Source organism: Semicossyphus pulcher, unplaced genomic scaffold, assembly GCF_022749685.1.
Source record: "Semicossyphus pulcher isolate SPU_LCO1_2020_fin unplaced genomic scaffold, fSemPul1.0.p SCAF_11, whole genome shotgun sequence".
NCBI classification, from domain to species: Eukaryota; Metazoa; Chordata; class Actinopteri; order Labriformes; family Labridae; genus Semicossyphus; species Semicossyphus pulcher.
This window is the reverse complement of record NW_027211615.1, coordinates 14,900,340-14,914,023: the sequence shown is the minus strand read 5'-3', so window position 1 is coordinate 14,914,023 and position 13,684 is coordinate 14,900,340. Positions and strand designations below refer to the sequence as shown.

Genomic DNA, 13,684 nt, shown 5'->3' with positions numbered 1-13,684 from the left:
AGCTCTGTCTACTACAGCCACTCTCTAACAGGCAAAATACACACACACTAATATGAGCACATTATAACAGGCGTACGATACAACTGACAATGATGCCACCAATTTTAGCACAGACTGTTATGTGTCTGTGCAATCTGCGTGTCACAATGTGTCATACAGTGATCGGCCATAACATTATGACCACCTGCCTAATATTGTGTAGGTTGGTATTGGTGTGCCACCGAATCAGCCCTGACCCGTTGAGGCATGGACTCCACAAGACCTCTGAAGGCGCGCTGAGGTGGCACCAAGACGTTAGCAGCAGATCCTTTAAGTCCTGTAAGTTGCGAGGTGGGGCCTCCATGGATCGGACTTGTTTGTCCAGCACATCCCACAGATGCTCGATTGGATCGAGATCTGGGGAATTTGGAGGCCAAGTCAACACCTTGAACTCATCGTGTTCCTCAAACCATTCCTGAACCATGTCTGCAGTGTGGCAGGGTGCATTATCCTGCTGAAAGAGGCCACTGCCATTTGGGAATACTGTTTCCATGAAGGGGTGTACTTGCTCTGCAACAATGTTTAGGTAGGTGGTCCGTGTCAAAGTAACATCTACATGAATAGTAGGACCCAAGGTTTCCCTGCAGAACATTGCCCAACGCATCACACTGCCTCCGCCGTAACAATGTAAAATGTAAATGTTGGCAGCGTGCTGAAAATCGCTTCGTCTGTAATCGATCTAGTGGCAGCATGACAGGCAGTAAAATCACTATATAGAACTTATCAATGTTGTTCCTCTCGTTTGTCTTTTGGAGGTCATATAGAGACATCAGTATGAATTTCAGTGTTTCATTACCAACTTGTCATCCACACTCATCCTATTGGTGTGCCATCAGTGTAGCGGCATACAGGCAGAGTGAGAGAGTGTGTAAGCGAGCGGAGAGCGGAGAGGGGAGAGGGGAGGGGCTTTTAGACTCCACAACAACACTGAAACGAGTGAGACTGTAGCGGGGAGAGAGAATGCGGCAGAAGGAGGGAGCAGACCGTCAGTGGCCGCCGGCTCTGCCAGAGAGGGATAGAGACAGATTCTAACTTCTTTCTTCTGGCTTTTTTCTTCTTCCTTTCACTTCTTTCGTTCTGTCTTTTATCATTCTGCTCCCATTTCCTGTCAATCCCTCAATCCCTCTGTCCTCCCTGCTACTGATTCTGCCTCTTTCTTCCTCTGTCCTACATCTCACTTGCTACTATCTCTGCCTCTCCTCATCCTCCTCCTCACCTATGGCTACCTGACAGTGAGCTTCTCCTTTCCGCCGTCTCTCCTCCTCCACTCTTCTCTGCTTTCTCTCCCCTCTTTACTGTCATCAGTCCGTTTTCTCTCGGCGTGAGGATGCCAGTGCTAGAGGGGCTTTGGGGCCCGGATATAAGGATGCGGGACTCTGGTCTCGGTGTCGGGGTTGAAGTCGGGGTATGTCCTGACGAGGCTCCCCGCTCGCCTGTCTGGGGTCCTCTCAGGATGCCTCCAGTTACCTGCGGGGGTCTGTCGCTGGCACTGGAGCTTCCAGCGCTCATACGGCAGCTCAGGGCGGCCTGGAGGGCTCGCAGGGGGGGGCCGCTGGGTCCTGAGAGGACTCCGGCGAACACCTGGGTGCCAGAAGAAGAGGTTGCGGAGCTGAAGCATGACTTAGAAGACAGGACCGCTCACCTGGAAGGTAACTGGGACATAAAATACGCCACAAGTACAGTAAAGCTTATAGGAGTCAGGTTCTGATAAATGTTTAATGTGTAGTGTATGTTTTCCTTGGTTTGACCCAACGAAGGTGGATGCTACATGAAAACACGTTCAGGGCAGAAAACAGAGACAGACTTTTTACACAATTTGCTGTAATTTGTGTTTGATTTATTGTTGATTTCTTTCTTTATAGTAGTGCTCATGCGTCTTGGCAGGTCGGCTTCATCAAAAGGGTTTCAAGTGTTATTATTATGTTTTTTCTTTTGAATCTCTTCTTGCGTTTAAATGTCAAACTTTTCCTCCTCACATGCACATGTGTTACACACTGTCCTCAACGGACGTGCCTCTGCTGGTATGTTTACGAGCGCTTGTGTTTCCGTAAATTACGTGAGTCGAGACGAGGCTCAGACAGCCCGGCGGAGTGGACAGTGAATTGAAGGATTTGGCCTGCAAAGCCAAAGTGCCCATAAAAAAAAAAAAAACTGTGTTACCATCTGCTGTGCTGCAGCTGCACTGATGACACTGACGTGACGCCATGAGTCGAGCCTCTGTCCGTCTGTCTGGAGCAGGTGGACTGCTCATCATGTAACACTGATGATGTGAATTATTCAATAGAGACGGGATGATTTGACATGAGACCACTAATCAGAGCCGGGCTGCTTCATACGTTGATATCTTTCTGTTGTCAATGTCAGATGCATGATGCATGTCAGCAGGACTGAAGCCGTCTTTCACGGTGATCTCATTGCCATTTAATGACGCAGTGATGACATGACTCTGATATCAGCTTGTAAACAGGTGTAATGAATACGCAGACATTTGTCGGAATAAGGGTAAGTCTTTAATGTGTTTTTTAAGCGTTCTGATGAAGTGATGATTCACACTGTGGGGAATTACCTGAGCGCGAGCACTGACTCATGAGGTGGAAAATGGTCAAAAGTACGCTGCTCGCTTCCTGTGACTTCCCCTGTGCATCATGATGACCTCATTCATCTGATGACTTCTCTTAGAGTTCGAAGGGCTATCTGTGTTATAATTGATGTCACACAACTTGGGTCGAGACGCAGAGATAAGTTGTCGACGGCGATAGTGAGTCATTCTGACATTTATCTTGGCAAGGACTGAAGAGGGCTGAAAATGAGGTAGAAAAAGTACGACGGACTTTTTCAGAATTTACCCCACACCTACAGGAAGATATTTTAAATGGCAAAAGATGGAGCCGAGCGTTAAGCTAACCTATATGTTGGCTTGTTACGGCATCGCCTTCCTTTCACATATGTGGCTGCTGTGAGATAACACATTAAAAGTAAAGTGTAAGCCCTGCCAGCAGCCAGCTGTGAGGATGCACTGTATGTATCTCTGCATCCAGATAAAGAAGCAGCAGCTGGCAGCAGGAGACATCATCCGCCGCTGCGTGTTTCAAACAGTTTATGTTCGAGCGTCTGTGCTGCATATGGCGGCGGTGTGTCTGACTGTTTCTTTCTGAGAAGGAAAACAGCCCCCAAAGCACAGTTTGTGCTGCAAACACCCACAGATACAAGAGAAGCCAAGTGAACATATTCATATCGGTGCCCCGTGTGTGAGCGTGGGTGATCAGCGCCAAGTGCGTGATGTTGTTTTCGCATTTGGAATCAGGGATTTAACCTCATTTGCAAGTGTGCGTATGTGTGTGCGCGATGAGTGTTCACGCACGGGCGCATGATGAGTCGCGCGTGCATCCCTGCATCTTTAAACACCCTTTCTAACCGATTCACGTTCTCATCCTAAATGACCCAGTTCTGCGCGGCGCAGAGACAATGACCTATTTACCGCAGAGAGAGTTAAAAGAAGAGAAAGGGAAGGAGGAGAGGTGGAGGAGGAGGGGGGGGGGGGGGCGAGACGAAACGCTGGATCGGATAGGGAGAGGGGATGTTGTTGTCGAACAGGAAGGGAGAGGAGGATGTAGAGACAGGAGCCAGGAGAAGAAGGGGAGGAATGAGGGATGGAGTGACACATAAAATAGAAGTATGGAGAGATGGCTCGAGTGAAGGGAGAGAGCCAGAGGGTAGTGTGTGTGTGTGTGTGTGTTTCTCAGTGTGTGTAGATCTGAGTGTTTCTGTGGTGGTTTTCCAGATGATGAATTTCCTCGTCTCTTTGCCCATCAGCACGCAGGATAAAAAAGCAAAGAGGCTTTCCCCCCTTTTTCTTGCTCAAACTAGGCCAGCAGGACTCTTCAGCCTCACGTGAACAGGCTGAGTCACTCCTCCCGAGCCGCTTACATTTATACGTCGGACTAAACCAGACATGAAGAGGGGAATGATGACAGTATGTTTAATGTATATCTGCCTCGCCTTTACCGCACACATGTACCAAAACGGCACCTCTCTGCCTGCAACTTTGGCAACACACACTTGCAAAGCGAGATCTGGCAACCCGAGGGAGTTACCACAGTGACTCCGACCCCATTAGCAGCTAGTTTAGCTGCCCCCCCCTCCATTGTAAGCCCGAGTCACAAAGGTGATGTGAATTTGCAACCTCAGGGACATAATACGCTCCAGTTCCTCACATCTGATGTGTAAATTATTCAGCGTTCCCTTCGTTTTTTGTTTATTCAAGTGGGAGTTTAGTGTGTGCGCATGTGTGCTGGGACCTAGTTTAGCTGTGTCTTGTTGTCTCTGGCCTCGGGGTGTGTGAATTGCACATTTTGAACAGAGGCAGGATTCAGTTTTTAGGGATCACATGTGTCGCTAGTTACTTTTGGGACTCTGTGGAAAGACTTATCTGTCAGCAACTCAGAGATACACGGACACTTTAAACATGCCACTTTCTTTTCTTTGCGACTAAATCGTCAGTTGTTTAAATTATGAATATCATGTTTTAGCGTATAACTCTTCAAACAGCCTGCGTGTGTTTGGTCTTTGATTGAACTGCACACCTCATAGCTGTGCTTCAAAATAACCCCCCTCCGACCAATCAGCATCAGTGTTAAACTACAGTGAAAACAAGTCCAATGATTGTAGGAACAGAGCGTACGCAGCGAACGCAGCACCGCTTTGATAAATAATACAAAGCGCTCAGTACAGACATGCACCGACAGCTGCACAGTAGCGTGAAATCTGTTCTCCTTGGGCAAACTCACACGGTTGCATGATGTCCTGGTGATTCGGCCGTCTCAAAGACCCCCTTGTTTTACAGAGGCTGATTTAAGAACCACTCCTAATGGGCTTTTACATGTCGGTGATTATGTCGAACATCTATGTTCGGCACTGGGGAACACTTTGCTGTGTTGTCCTCTTGTCACCCCGCTGGCTGTGTCCTTTGTTTCCTCAGCTCCCGTCTAAACACTCATCTCCTCCTCGTTCTTTATCCTGGAAAATTGGATTCACGGATTATAGCGTCGGCCAAAAATGTCCACAACAGAACATCAGTAATAACATCAAATGTTTATGTTTCTAAATCGGGCTTCCTCTTATTTTCTTCTTCTGCTTTTCTTCTGTGTGCAGCTGATGGCAGGCTGAACACGGGTCATGCTGGCGTGTTGCTGGTCGAGAGACGAGGCTCCTACCCGCTGATTGACCTGCGAATCCTCAAAAGTGAGTCGACGGAGTGTCCGTGCCAGTCCACAAACACAACTCTCATCTATTAATCTTACTAAACACTGTTGTTTTGGGGTTCACCATATTAACATAGTGCTTATAACACATGTATAAACTTCCACCTGAGTGTTGTGTGCTTTCAGTTTTTGCATTATATAACAAAGTGCATGTGTTAGGTTAGCCAAATGTGGAAAAGGAAGTTAAAATATAAAGAGTTAAAGAAGAAGTACACATTTTGCTCAGATTGACCTTTAACCATTTTTTATTATCTAGATGTGACTTTTAAATGCGTGATGTTGATTTCATGCACACAGATTTTATAAGCTTGTTTACTTCCACTTCGCCGTGTTAACATTTTTGCCAGAGGTAGTTGTTGATGAATTAACGTATACACTTCTCTCTGAACACAGCTGTGAGGCAGAATCAGGCTAATTGTGCGTTAAATTCAGCTTAATCGCGCTCTCTGTTTTCCACTCTGTCACATGCACTGAAGAAAACATTTGTACATTTGGTTCCCTGCATGGTCTGTTGAGCAAAAACCATTCGTCGTTGTAATTTCAGCCAGTGCCCAGCAGGGGGAGGTAGAGTCGGGCACCAGGAGGAAGGTGAAGCGTCTGCTGAGCTTTCAGAGGTACTGCCACGCCTCCCGGCTGCTCAGGGGGTTGGTGCCCCACACCCCCGGCTCGCTGCACCTGCTGGACGACGACTACCTGGGACAAGCTGGGGTGAGGATGCACACATTCACAACCCTACAAATCTTTTCTCCAGCTCTTTGTATCTTTATACTGTATGTCTGGATATCAATATGTATGATTATAATTGATGATCAGGTTATTAAACAGTTTGTCCTTTCTTGCAGCACATGCTGTCAAAAGTTGGCACATGGAACTTTGACATTTTCCTCTTCGATCGCCTCACAAATGGTGAGCGGGTTTTATTTTGCTTAAAATGTACAGTTAATATGTGGATTGTTTACAGTCAATATATTTTTAGATCACTTGCTGCACTAAAACAGTTTCCCCTTGTTCTTCTGTGCTGTAGGGAACAGCCTGGTGACTCTGATGTGCCATCTCTTCAATGTCTACGGCCTCATTCACCACTTTCAGCTGGACATGGTCAAACTGCACAGGTTTCTCGGTAAGCTGCAAGTAAGAGTCACTTGCCCCTTTTACACTGCCAGTTCAAGGCGGGATTATTACGACTCTTAAACGCACGGAGGTGGAACGGTGGGGCAAAGTCGTTCCGCCTCTGAGCCGGCATCGGAGGTAGTAACAGAGCCGAAACGGCGTCTGTGTGTGTTTATGTGAAGCACGCACTGTTTGTTTACACCTCGCTCAAGTTTAGCTTCTGGAAAGCAATGTAAAAACACACACTGGGGTGGTTTTACGCCGGCGAGGCTTGGTCCAATGTAAAATGACAAAGGCTGCATGACGGCGGAGCTCCGTTACGGCACTGTGGCGGAACCGCAGTGTAAAAAGGGCAGCTGATTATACCCATCCCCCACTTTGTTCCCCAGCAAAAAGAGCTGTAAAAGTGCATCGTAATATTCTAACCTCTTGATTGACAACCTATAACATTTAAAGACGAGCTCTGTTATTAGCAGGATTTCTAAATTGAACACAGAAATTGATGTTAGTTGCTTTCAAATCTACAAACCAAATTCTGTAGAGATTATTTTAACTTTTTATTTTTTATTTTTGGAGCTTTTTCAACACACAAAACGTGGAGATTCTGCACAAACAGACCCTTCTTAATGAACACATGGAGCTAAAGTCTTAGAGCCTTGTGACAGTGCCTCATGTGTTGGAACACACTGTCATGATAATTAAATTAAGGCACTTACAGGACAGTTTCAGCAGTGTTGCTAAAATTGCATTACATGAAGGATGTGAAAGACGTGACACTTTCATGGGTGTAAACTTGAGTCCTGTTTTTCCAGGCATGGTACAAGAGGACTACCACTCCCAGAATCCCTATCACAATGCAGTCCATGCTGCTGATGTCACTCAAGCCATGTACTGCTACCTGAAGGAGCCCAAGGTAATGTAGAATAATGTATTCACACACACACACTATAAAGCTTACACAGGCCCGAGCTCCTCCTCGACATATTCTATCAGCTTCCCGAGCGATAATTCCCGCTCGCTCAGACTCACACAGACGGGAGAAATCCCTGAAGCCCTCTGACCAGATTAAGCGTCTCTGCATCTCCTCCCTCCTTACTGTAATTGCTTTGTGTCTTTTGTTGCTGTGAGAAGCACTTTGAGACGCACCTGCATTTTGTTAAAAGCACTCGCATGAATAAATTGAATTGAGGACTGCACACACGCCGGTGTGTTCAGGATAACAAGCAAACATGAGATGTCCAATCAGTATTATAACATTTTGATCATTACTGGCCTTTTAGCATGGCCGTGTTATGTGAAATAAAAGCCAGTCATATCCTAATACTTAAGGATTTCAGTTATGTCTGTATCATCATTGAGAAAGTAACATATGACTGAAAGATTCTAGTCACATTAGATAATATAGCATCGCCCTTTGTGCTTCTGTGTTGTAGCTGGCCGAGCAGCTCAGTCCTCTCGACGTGTTCCTCGGCCTGATGGCAGCAGCCGCTCACGACGTGGACCACCCTGGAGTCAACCAGCCCTTCCTCATCAAGACCAGACACCACCTAGCGTCCCTCTACCAGGTACACACACGCGCCTGCTGATGACACCAGTCAGCGTGTCAGTTTAGAGTCCAGCCTGTGAGTGCGTCTGTTTTGAAACGAACTTTGGATGTTTGTCCGACAGAACACGTCCGTGCTGGAGAGTCACCACTGGAGATCCACTGTGGGCATGCTGCGAGAGTCAGGACTGCTGTCACACCTGCCTGCAGACATGTCGTAAGAATACACACACACATCCACACAAAGACGACAGAGCCTGGCAGACACTGTATATTTAAATCTTTAACACAGTTACACACAATATACAACCCATACTTCCATAGGAAGATCAGTGAACTTATCGAACACTAAAACAGGAGCTCTTCATTGGGCACCTGGCTGTATGCAGGCACAGGGAAAGTCTATAGTGGGCGAAGTGTAGACTCTGATACATTACTGATGGATAGACTAGCTGTTGTTTGTGTGCAGCTAACATTAACGGTAAGCTCAGTGTTTTAGTTGTGAGTGCTCAGTGGTGCCCCCTCTGCTCTGCAGGCAGGACATGGAACAGCAGCTGGGCTCTCTCATCCTGGCTACAGACATCAGCAGGCAGAATGAGTTCCTGTCGACCTTTCGAGAACATCTGGACAACCAGGACCTGGACCTTCAGCTGGCTTCACACAGGCACTTTATACTGCAGGTATAATACACACACACACACCTGACAGAGCAGTATCTCTAATCTATGCATGTTAATAAAAGACACAATACTTTGTGAAATAACAGTACAAGTGATGCTCTGTCTTTGCCGTCAGATTGCTTTGAAGTGTGCTGACGTGTGTAACCCGTGTCGCGTCTGGGAGCTGAGCAAGCAGTGGAGTGAGAGGGTGTGTGAGGAGTTCTTCAGACAGGGTGAGTAACGTTTCCTCAAATCAACACAGAAGGGACTGCATGTTGCAGCTTTGCTACTATGGTCTGAATTATTTTTCGAGCCAATGTCACTTTAGAATAAGACCACATTTCCCATAAACCCCCTCTCTCTATTGTAAAACATAATTAAAAGTGACTTTGTGGCATTCAGCTCATATAGAGTGGCGTTGGAGATGGAAAGAATCCCGCATAAATGACGATGGACAACTTGAGACATGATTGCAGAGTTGGCTGTGCGAGGGTTAAAAACACTGTTATAAGACAAATGGCACTATACCCAATAAGTAAGCAGATGTCAGGCCTCCATGTTTGTCTGGTTTACTGCCACTTTAATGTTATTAAAATAAAATACAGCAGAAAAATCCCCCTCGTAAAAATATCTTTCACCGATCATTTTATGCAAAACCGACGTCGAATGATCCAGCTGCTCTCTTGCTTAAGAGCTCTACTGTACCTAACCGTCATGAAAGCTAGCGCTAAACAAATAAATGAATGAAACAACTGACCAAACACCAACAGAGGTTTTCCCCTGTCTGTCTGTCGCCATCTGTAAAAGTATTTCCTTGTGTTCTCTGGTTCATAAAAGTATCCTCTAGTCTCCACCGTGAAGAGTAAGCAGGAGTGCAGCTGGGTCATTCGGCGTCGGTTTTGCATAATGATTGGTGCAGACGTGGAGCTGTCTCAGTGTTGCGCTTGGAGTCTTGGTGTTTACATATAGTGGAGCTAGCCACCGCTTTCTAACACCTTTATCACTCATCAGAGCTCGGTGTAATCTAGAAGGAAACAGAAAACAAGCACCAAGAGTCATATCTTCAGAAAAGTGTAGTTTGATTCAGTCTGTGTTAGCCGCTGCACATAAAACACTTCATGGTGTTAAGAGGAAATAATGTCCTCTAGTCTCCGTCGTGAACGGCACTTCGTCCATAATATATATATTCTTTTATCTGTTGTCTCTTTTACAAACCGCCGACCTAAACAGCTGATCTGATACCGTGTGCTGCATGCGTAGGTATACAGAGCCATCGTGCAGAGCGAGACATAGTGCTGAGGGAAAGGGCTGTCTGACATTAATGTGAAGCTGTACACTTAAACTGACATGTTTGTTTATATGTACAACTCTTTTAAGTGGCTAAAGTACGTGGTACTCGTGAGCCCGTCTGCAGCGGTGCTTCGCTTAGCTCGCTTAGCTTCCGTGTAGGAACTCTGGCCGGCTTCTCCTAACAGGGGCCGTGCTGACTGTTGTCTACTGTACGTAGTACACTTACTATTGATAAGTACCCCATTTAACCCCACTTCAAAAAGCCCAAACTATCTCTTTAAGCTGCATTTGAGCCTTAATAATGATGCATCCTCTTCATGTTGTAATCAGAGGTCCCAATCTTCTTAAAGGTGGTATTCAAGTTAAGTCAAGTTTATTTATACGGCACGTTTCATACGACAGGAGCAGACTCAGAGTGCAGGTGAAATCATACATGACAGGCATGTAAGATAGGAACTTGGAAGTTTGCATCAGCATCCTTTTTTGACTATTTTTCACGACTGAATTTAATTTGTTACCCTGACAGGTGACCTGGAGAAAAAGTTTGACCTGGAGATTAGTCCTCTGTGTGACCAGCAGGCGGACTCTGTCCCGGTCATCCAGATCGGTGAGTACTACTCATATACTCAGAGCTTTGTACTCTGTCCTCATGTATCCCGAGCCGAAGATGACCCTCTCTCTTATCCTTCCCAGGGTTCATCTCCTACATCGTGGAGCCCCTGTTTGAGGAGTGGCACCGCTTCACTGACTCCAGCCTGCTCAGCCAGACCATGATGGGCCACCTGCACAGGAACAAGGCCCGCTGGAGCCGCCTAAGATATGCACGCACACACTCAGACACGCACACACACTCCCACGCTGAGGAACCAGAGCCTGAAGAAGAAGAAGAAGAAGAAGGAGAAGGAGGAGGAGGAGGAGGAGGAGGAGGAGAGGGGGAGGACATCCCTTAATCCTCCCCCTGTCTTCTTAGGTGTTATCCTTTGTGAACGGAGGAGAGGAGTGTTTATCCACCTCCTTGTTTGTCCTCCTGCATATTTTCTCCCACCGCCGGTCGTTCACAGGCTCTGAGAGCGGGAGCGCGCTGGATGGGAGTGAGAAATGGCTCCCTCTGCTGGAGCGGAGGACTGTAGCCCTGCAGGAGGGAAATAAAAGAAGCCGGAGAGATTCATGGTTGGGCGGATTATCTTAGTAAATATATGCCTCGCTCTATAACCCAGTGATATCTGCTTTAAAGTATCAGAGAGAATATGGCAGATAAGGCTAAGAGGGCTCAATGTTTTTGCACAAAGCTGCTAGAACAGTGAAGAAGCCAAAATTATACACAAGGCAGCGGGACTGTGCTGAAAAAGATTATATGAGAGAAAAGAGGAATATATCCACTATATGATACTTTTTTAAACTTATACAATAATAACAACAGAAAACACTGTACTAAGCTCTTTTCACTTCTTCTCTTTTTGTACAGTTTGCACTTCTTCGGTACAAGTGTCTCACTTGTCTGCTTCTCACTGAGGTGTGTTTTTAACTCTGTCGAGGTACTGTAACCTGTACAAAGTCTCCTGTTTTAACTGTGTCGCCTGAAACACCGACTGAACTCGACTACAGCTGATGACAAAGTGGCTTCAGATGGATGTTTTAGGACTTAAGCCATTTTCTTTAAGTGTTTTTAAACAGTATAATCTGTACATACTGCGTCGTACGACCTCACGCCAAAATCTCAGCAACGTGATGACCTTTTTACTGGGGAAGGACATCGGGACGTCTCAGTCTTACACTGGTTTTTAACAACGTAAAGGGTGCGTTTATTTATGCGACAGCCTCAATTTACAACACAACACACAAACAACAACGAAGCCTTAACAGGAACTCGGTCCTTCTGTCTGTGAAACACGTTTTCTGGACTATATTTCTTACACTGTCAAAATGATCACCTACAGATTCTGCCTGTTTTCCCTCAGCCATACCAGCATACTGAAACACACACACACACACACACACACACACACACAGTACTGTAGCAGCTTGTTTCCTGTTAGATCTTTCACTCGCTCTCACAGTCAGATTGGGTCTCACACCTGTTCAGTGCTGCCGAGGTGCCAACGTACTGTTCTGACACATGGACTCACTGCTCTGTTACCTCTTTAACCTGTTTATATACGACTTCCTTTTGTACGCTCTCTGCAGGCACTGTGTGTCTTATGTATCTTATGACATGAACAGACTTGGGCCAATTAGTAATTGCAAATATGTCTAATGTGAATATCCTTTATGTAAAATCCTGCAGTGAGTATGAAGACAATGAAGATGTCTGTGCAGAAAACTAAACGTACCTGATGCAGTATAACCTCAAACACAGCATATAAAGCATTTGTAAATACTAGCTGGTCCAAGTGTACAAATATAAAACGTCTTTTTTTTTAACCGCTCTTCTGTAAATATGTAAAGTTCCGTTTGTCACGTGTGAGATTCACGATGCTGTAGACGGTGCTGAGAGAGGCCCCGGGCCGCGCGTCTTCCCTGAGCTGCAAGGACTAACCTGAGCTTTATCATTCAGTCAACACAGTATATTCTACATGCAATTTAATCACAGCTTAAATACTGTACAAACTAAATATATATATAATGATTAAAGAAGTCTTTTAAAACTGAAACTGCGATTTTCTATGAAGTGCAGTGCAATAAAGTCACTGGCCAAGTTGTAAGAAAGTATCCGTGTATAGCTCTTGTAATTAATAAGCAAATGATTCATATGTCTTCACCATAGCGCTCTTTTTGGCTTTCCCACTATATGTAAGCCTCACTATTGTCGAAACAGTCCCACGTTACTGCCGTAGTGTAGACAGGAGGCCTCAGGCTGCCTCGTATCTCTATACCTCTCAGAATGCGCACTGAAACAGGGTCACTGAGCCATACTGGTTTCACTGTAACTACAAAGATGTGCTGTATGAATTTAATACATGTTTTTATGCCAGATTTATTAGCAGTGTAATCACTTTAATCGTCATCTTATATAAAATGTGTGCATCTACACTGGGACGGTCAAATTAGCAAAGTTTCCTTCGTGATCTTTAAACTTTTTAAAGCTACGTATGCACTCAGATATGAGCACGCTTTCCCTTAAAGGATCCTTCGTGCTCAAAAATCACCACTCTGTTAATTTGACTAACATTGGGGTGCAGATTTCAGTCACAGGCCCTTTCACTGAGAAAAGTTTAACCTCAGTACTCTTCATCAGCAGCCGGAGTTTGTTATTAAAACTAAGGCGTTCTTTCTTTTATAGCAGATTGCTAAGTAGCCGAAATGCGAGCTCAAGAAGGACTTGTGTCGTTGGAGAAAAGGAAATCTTCTGCTTATTATAAAGGAGTTTTTTTTAATGAAGCCCTTCAAGCAAAGTGTATAATATTTAAACTAAATTGTTATCCTTGTATAAGTCGCCCGAACTGAGTCTCAAGATATGTTTGCACAAACAAGACAGACACTGGTCTAATCTGTATCTGTGTGTCAGCGTTTGGACGGCTCTGACTTTGACTGTAAACTTCTGTTCTGACAACCAACCTCTGAGCACTGTGAACAATTCAATAAATGTTTTTCAACTAACGTCACATGCAAATTATACTCCCTGTGTATTCATGTGTTACAACTGACCCAATCTCGCATCCACCGGCTATAATCTGACAGTGATATCCTGAATGTAGTACGAGTGTTTGACCACTAGAGGGCAGTCAAATCACGGCAATGGCTCAGAGAAACAAGAGGGTATTACTCATCATTGCAGGGGGCAC

At 45.4% G+C, this 13,684-nt stretch overlaps 1 protein-coding gene across 1 annotated transcript; it reads left to right on the top strand.

Annotated features, from left to right (window-relative positions):
- Nucleotides 1–1,366: 1,366 nt before the first annotated feature.
- On the top strand, nt 1,367–13,468 carry LOC138583683 (3',5'-cyclic-AMP phosphodiesterase 7B-like). The gene is made up of 12 exons (XM_069655641.1): nt 1,367–1,688; nt 5,191–5,280; nt 5,845–6,008; nt 6,143–6,206; nt 6,325–6,420; nt 7,223–7,323; nt 7,844–7,975; nt 8,079–8,170; nt 8,489–8,633; nt 8,749–8,845; nt 10,429–10,509; nt 10,596–13,468. The coding sequence occupies exons 1-12, from the start codon at nt 1,367–1,369 to the stop codon at nt 10,850–10,852; spliced, it is 1,641 nt and encodes a 546-aa protein (XP_069511742.1). The 3' UTR covers nt 10,853–13,468.
- The last annotated feature ends 216 nt before the right edge of the window (nt 13,469–13,684 follow it).

Excerpts from the sequence above, each read along its gene's own strand:
- LOC138583683 (XM_069655641.1), top strand. The coding sequence starts at position 1,367 with ATGCCAGTGCTAGAGGGGCTTTGGGGCCCGGATATAAGGATGCGGGAC. Across the intron at positions 6,207-6,324 it reads CTTCGATCGCCTCACAAATG|GGAACAGCCTGGTGACTCTG; the intron begins GTGAGCGGGTTT and ends TCTGTGCTGTAG. Across the intron at positions 6,421-7,222 it reads CAAACTGCACAGGTTTCTCG|GCATGGTACAAGAGGACTAC; the intron begins GTAAGCTGCAAG and ends CTGTTTTTCCAG.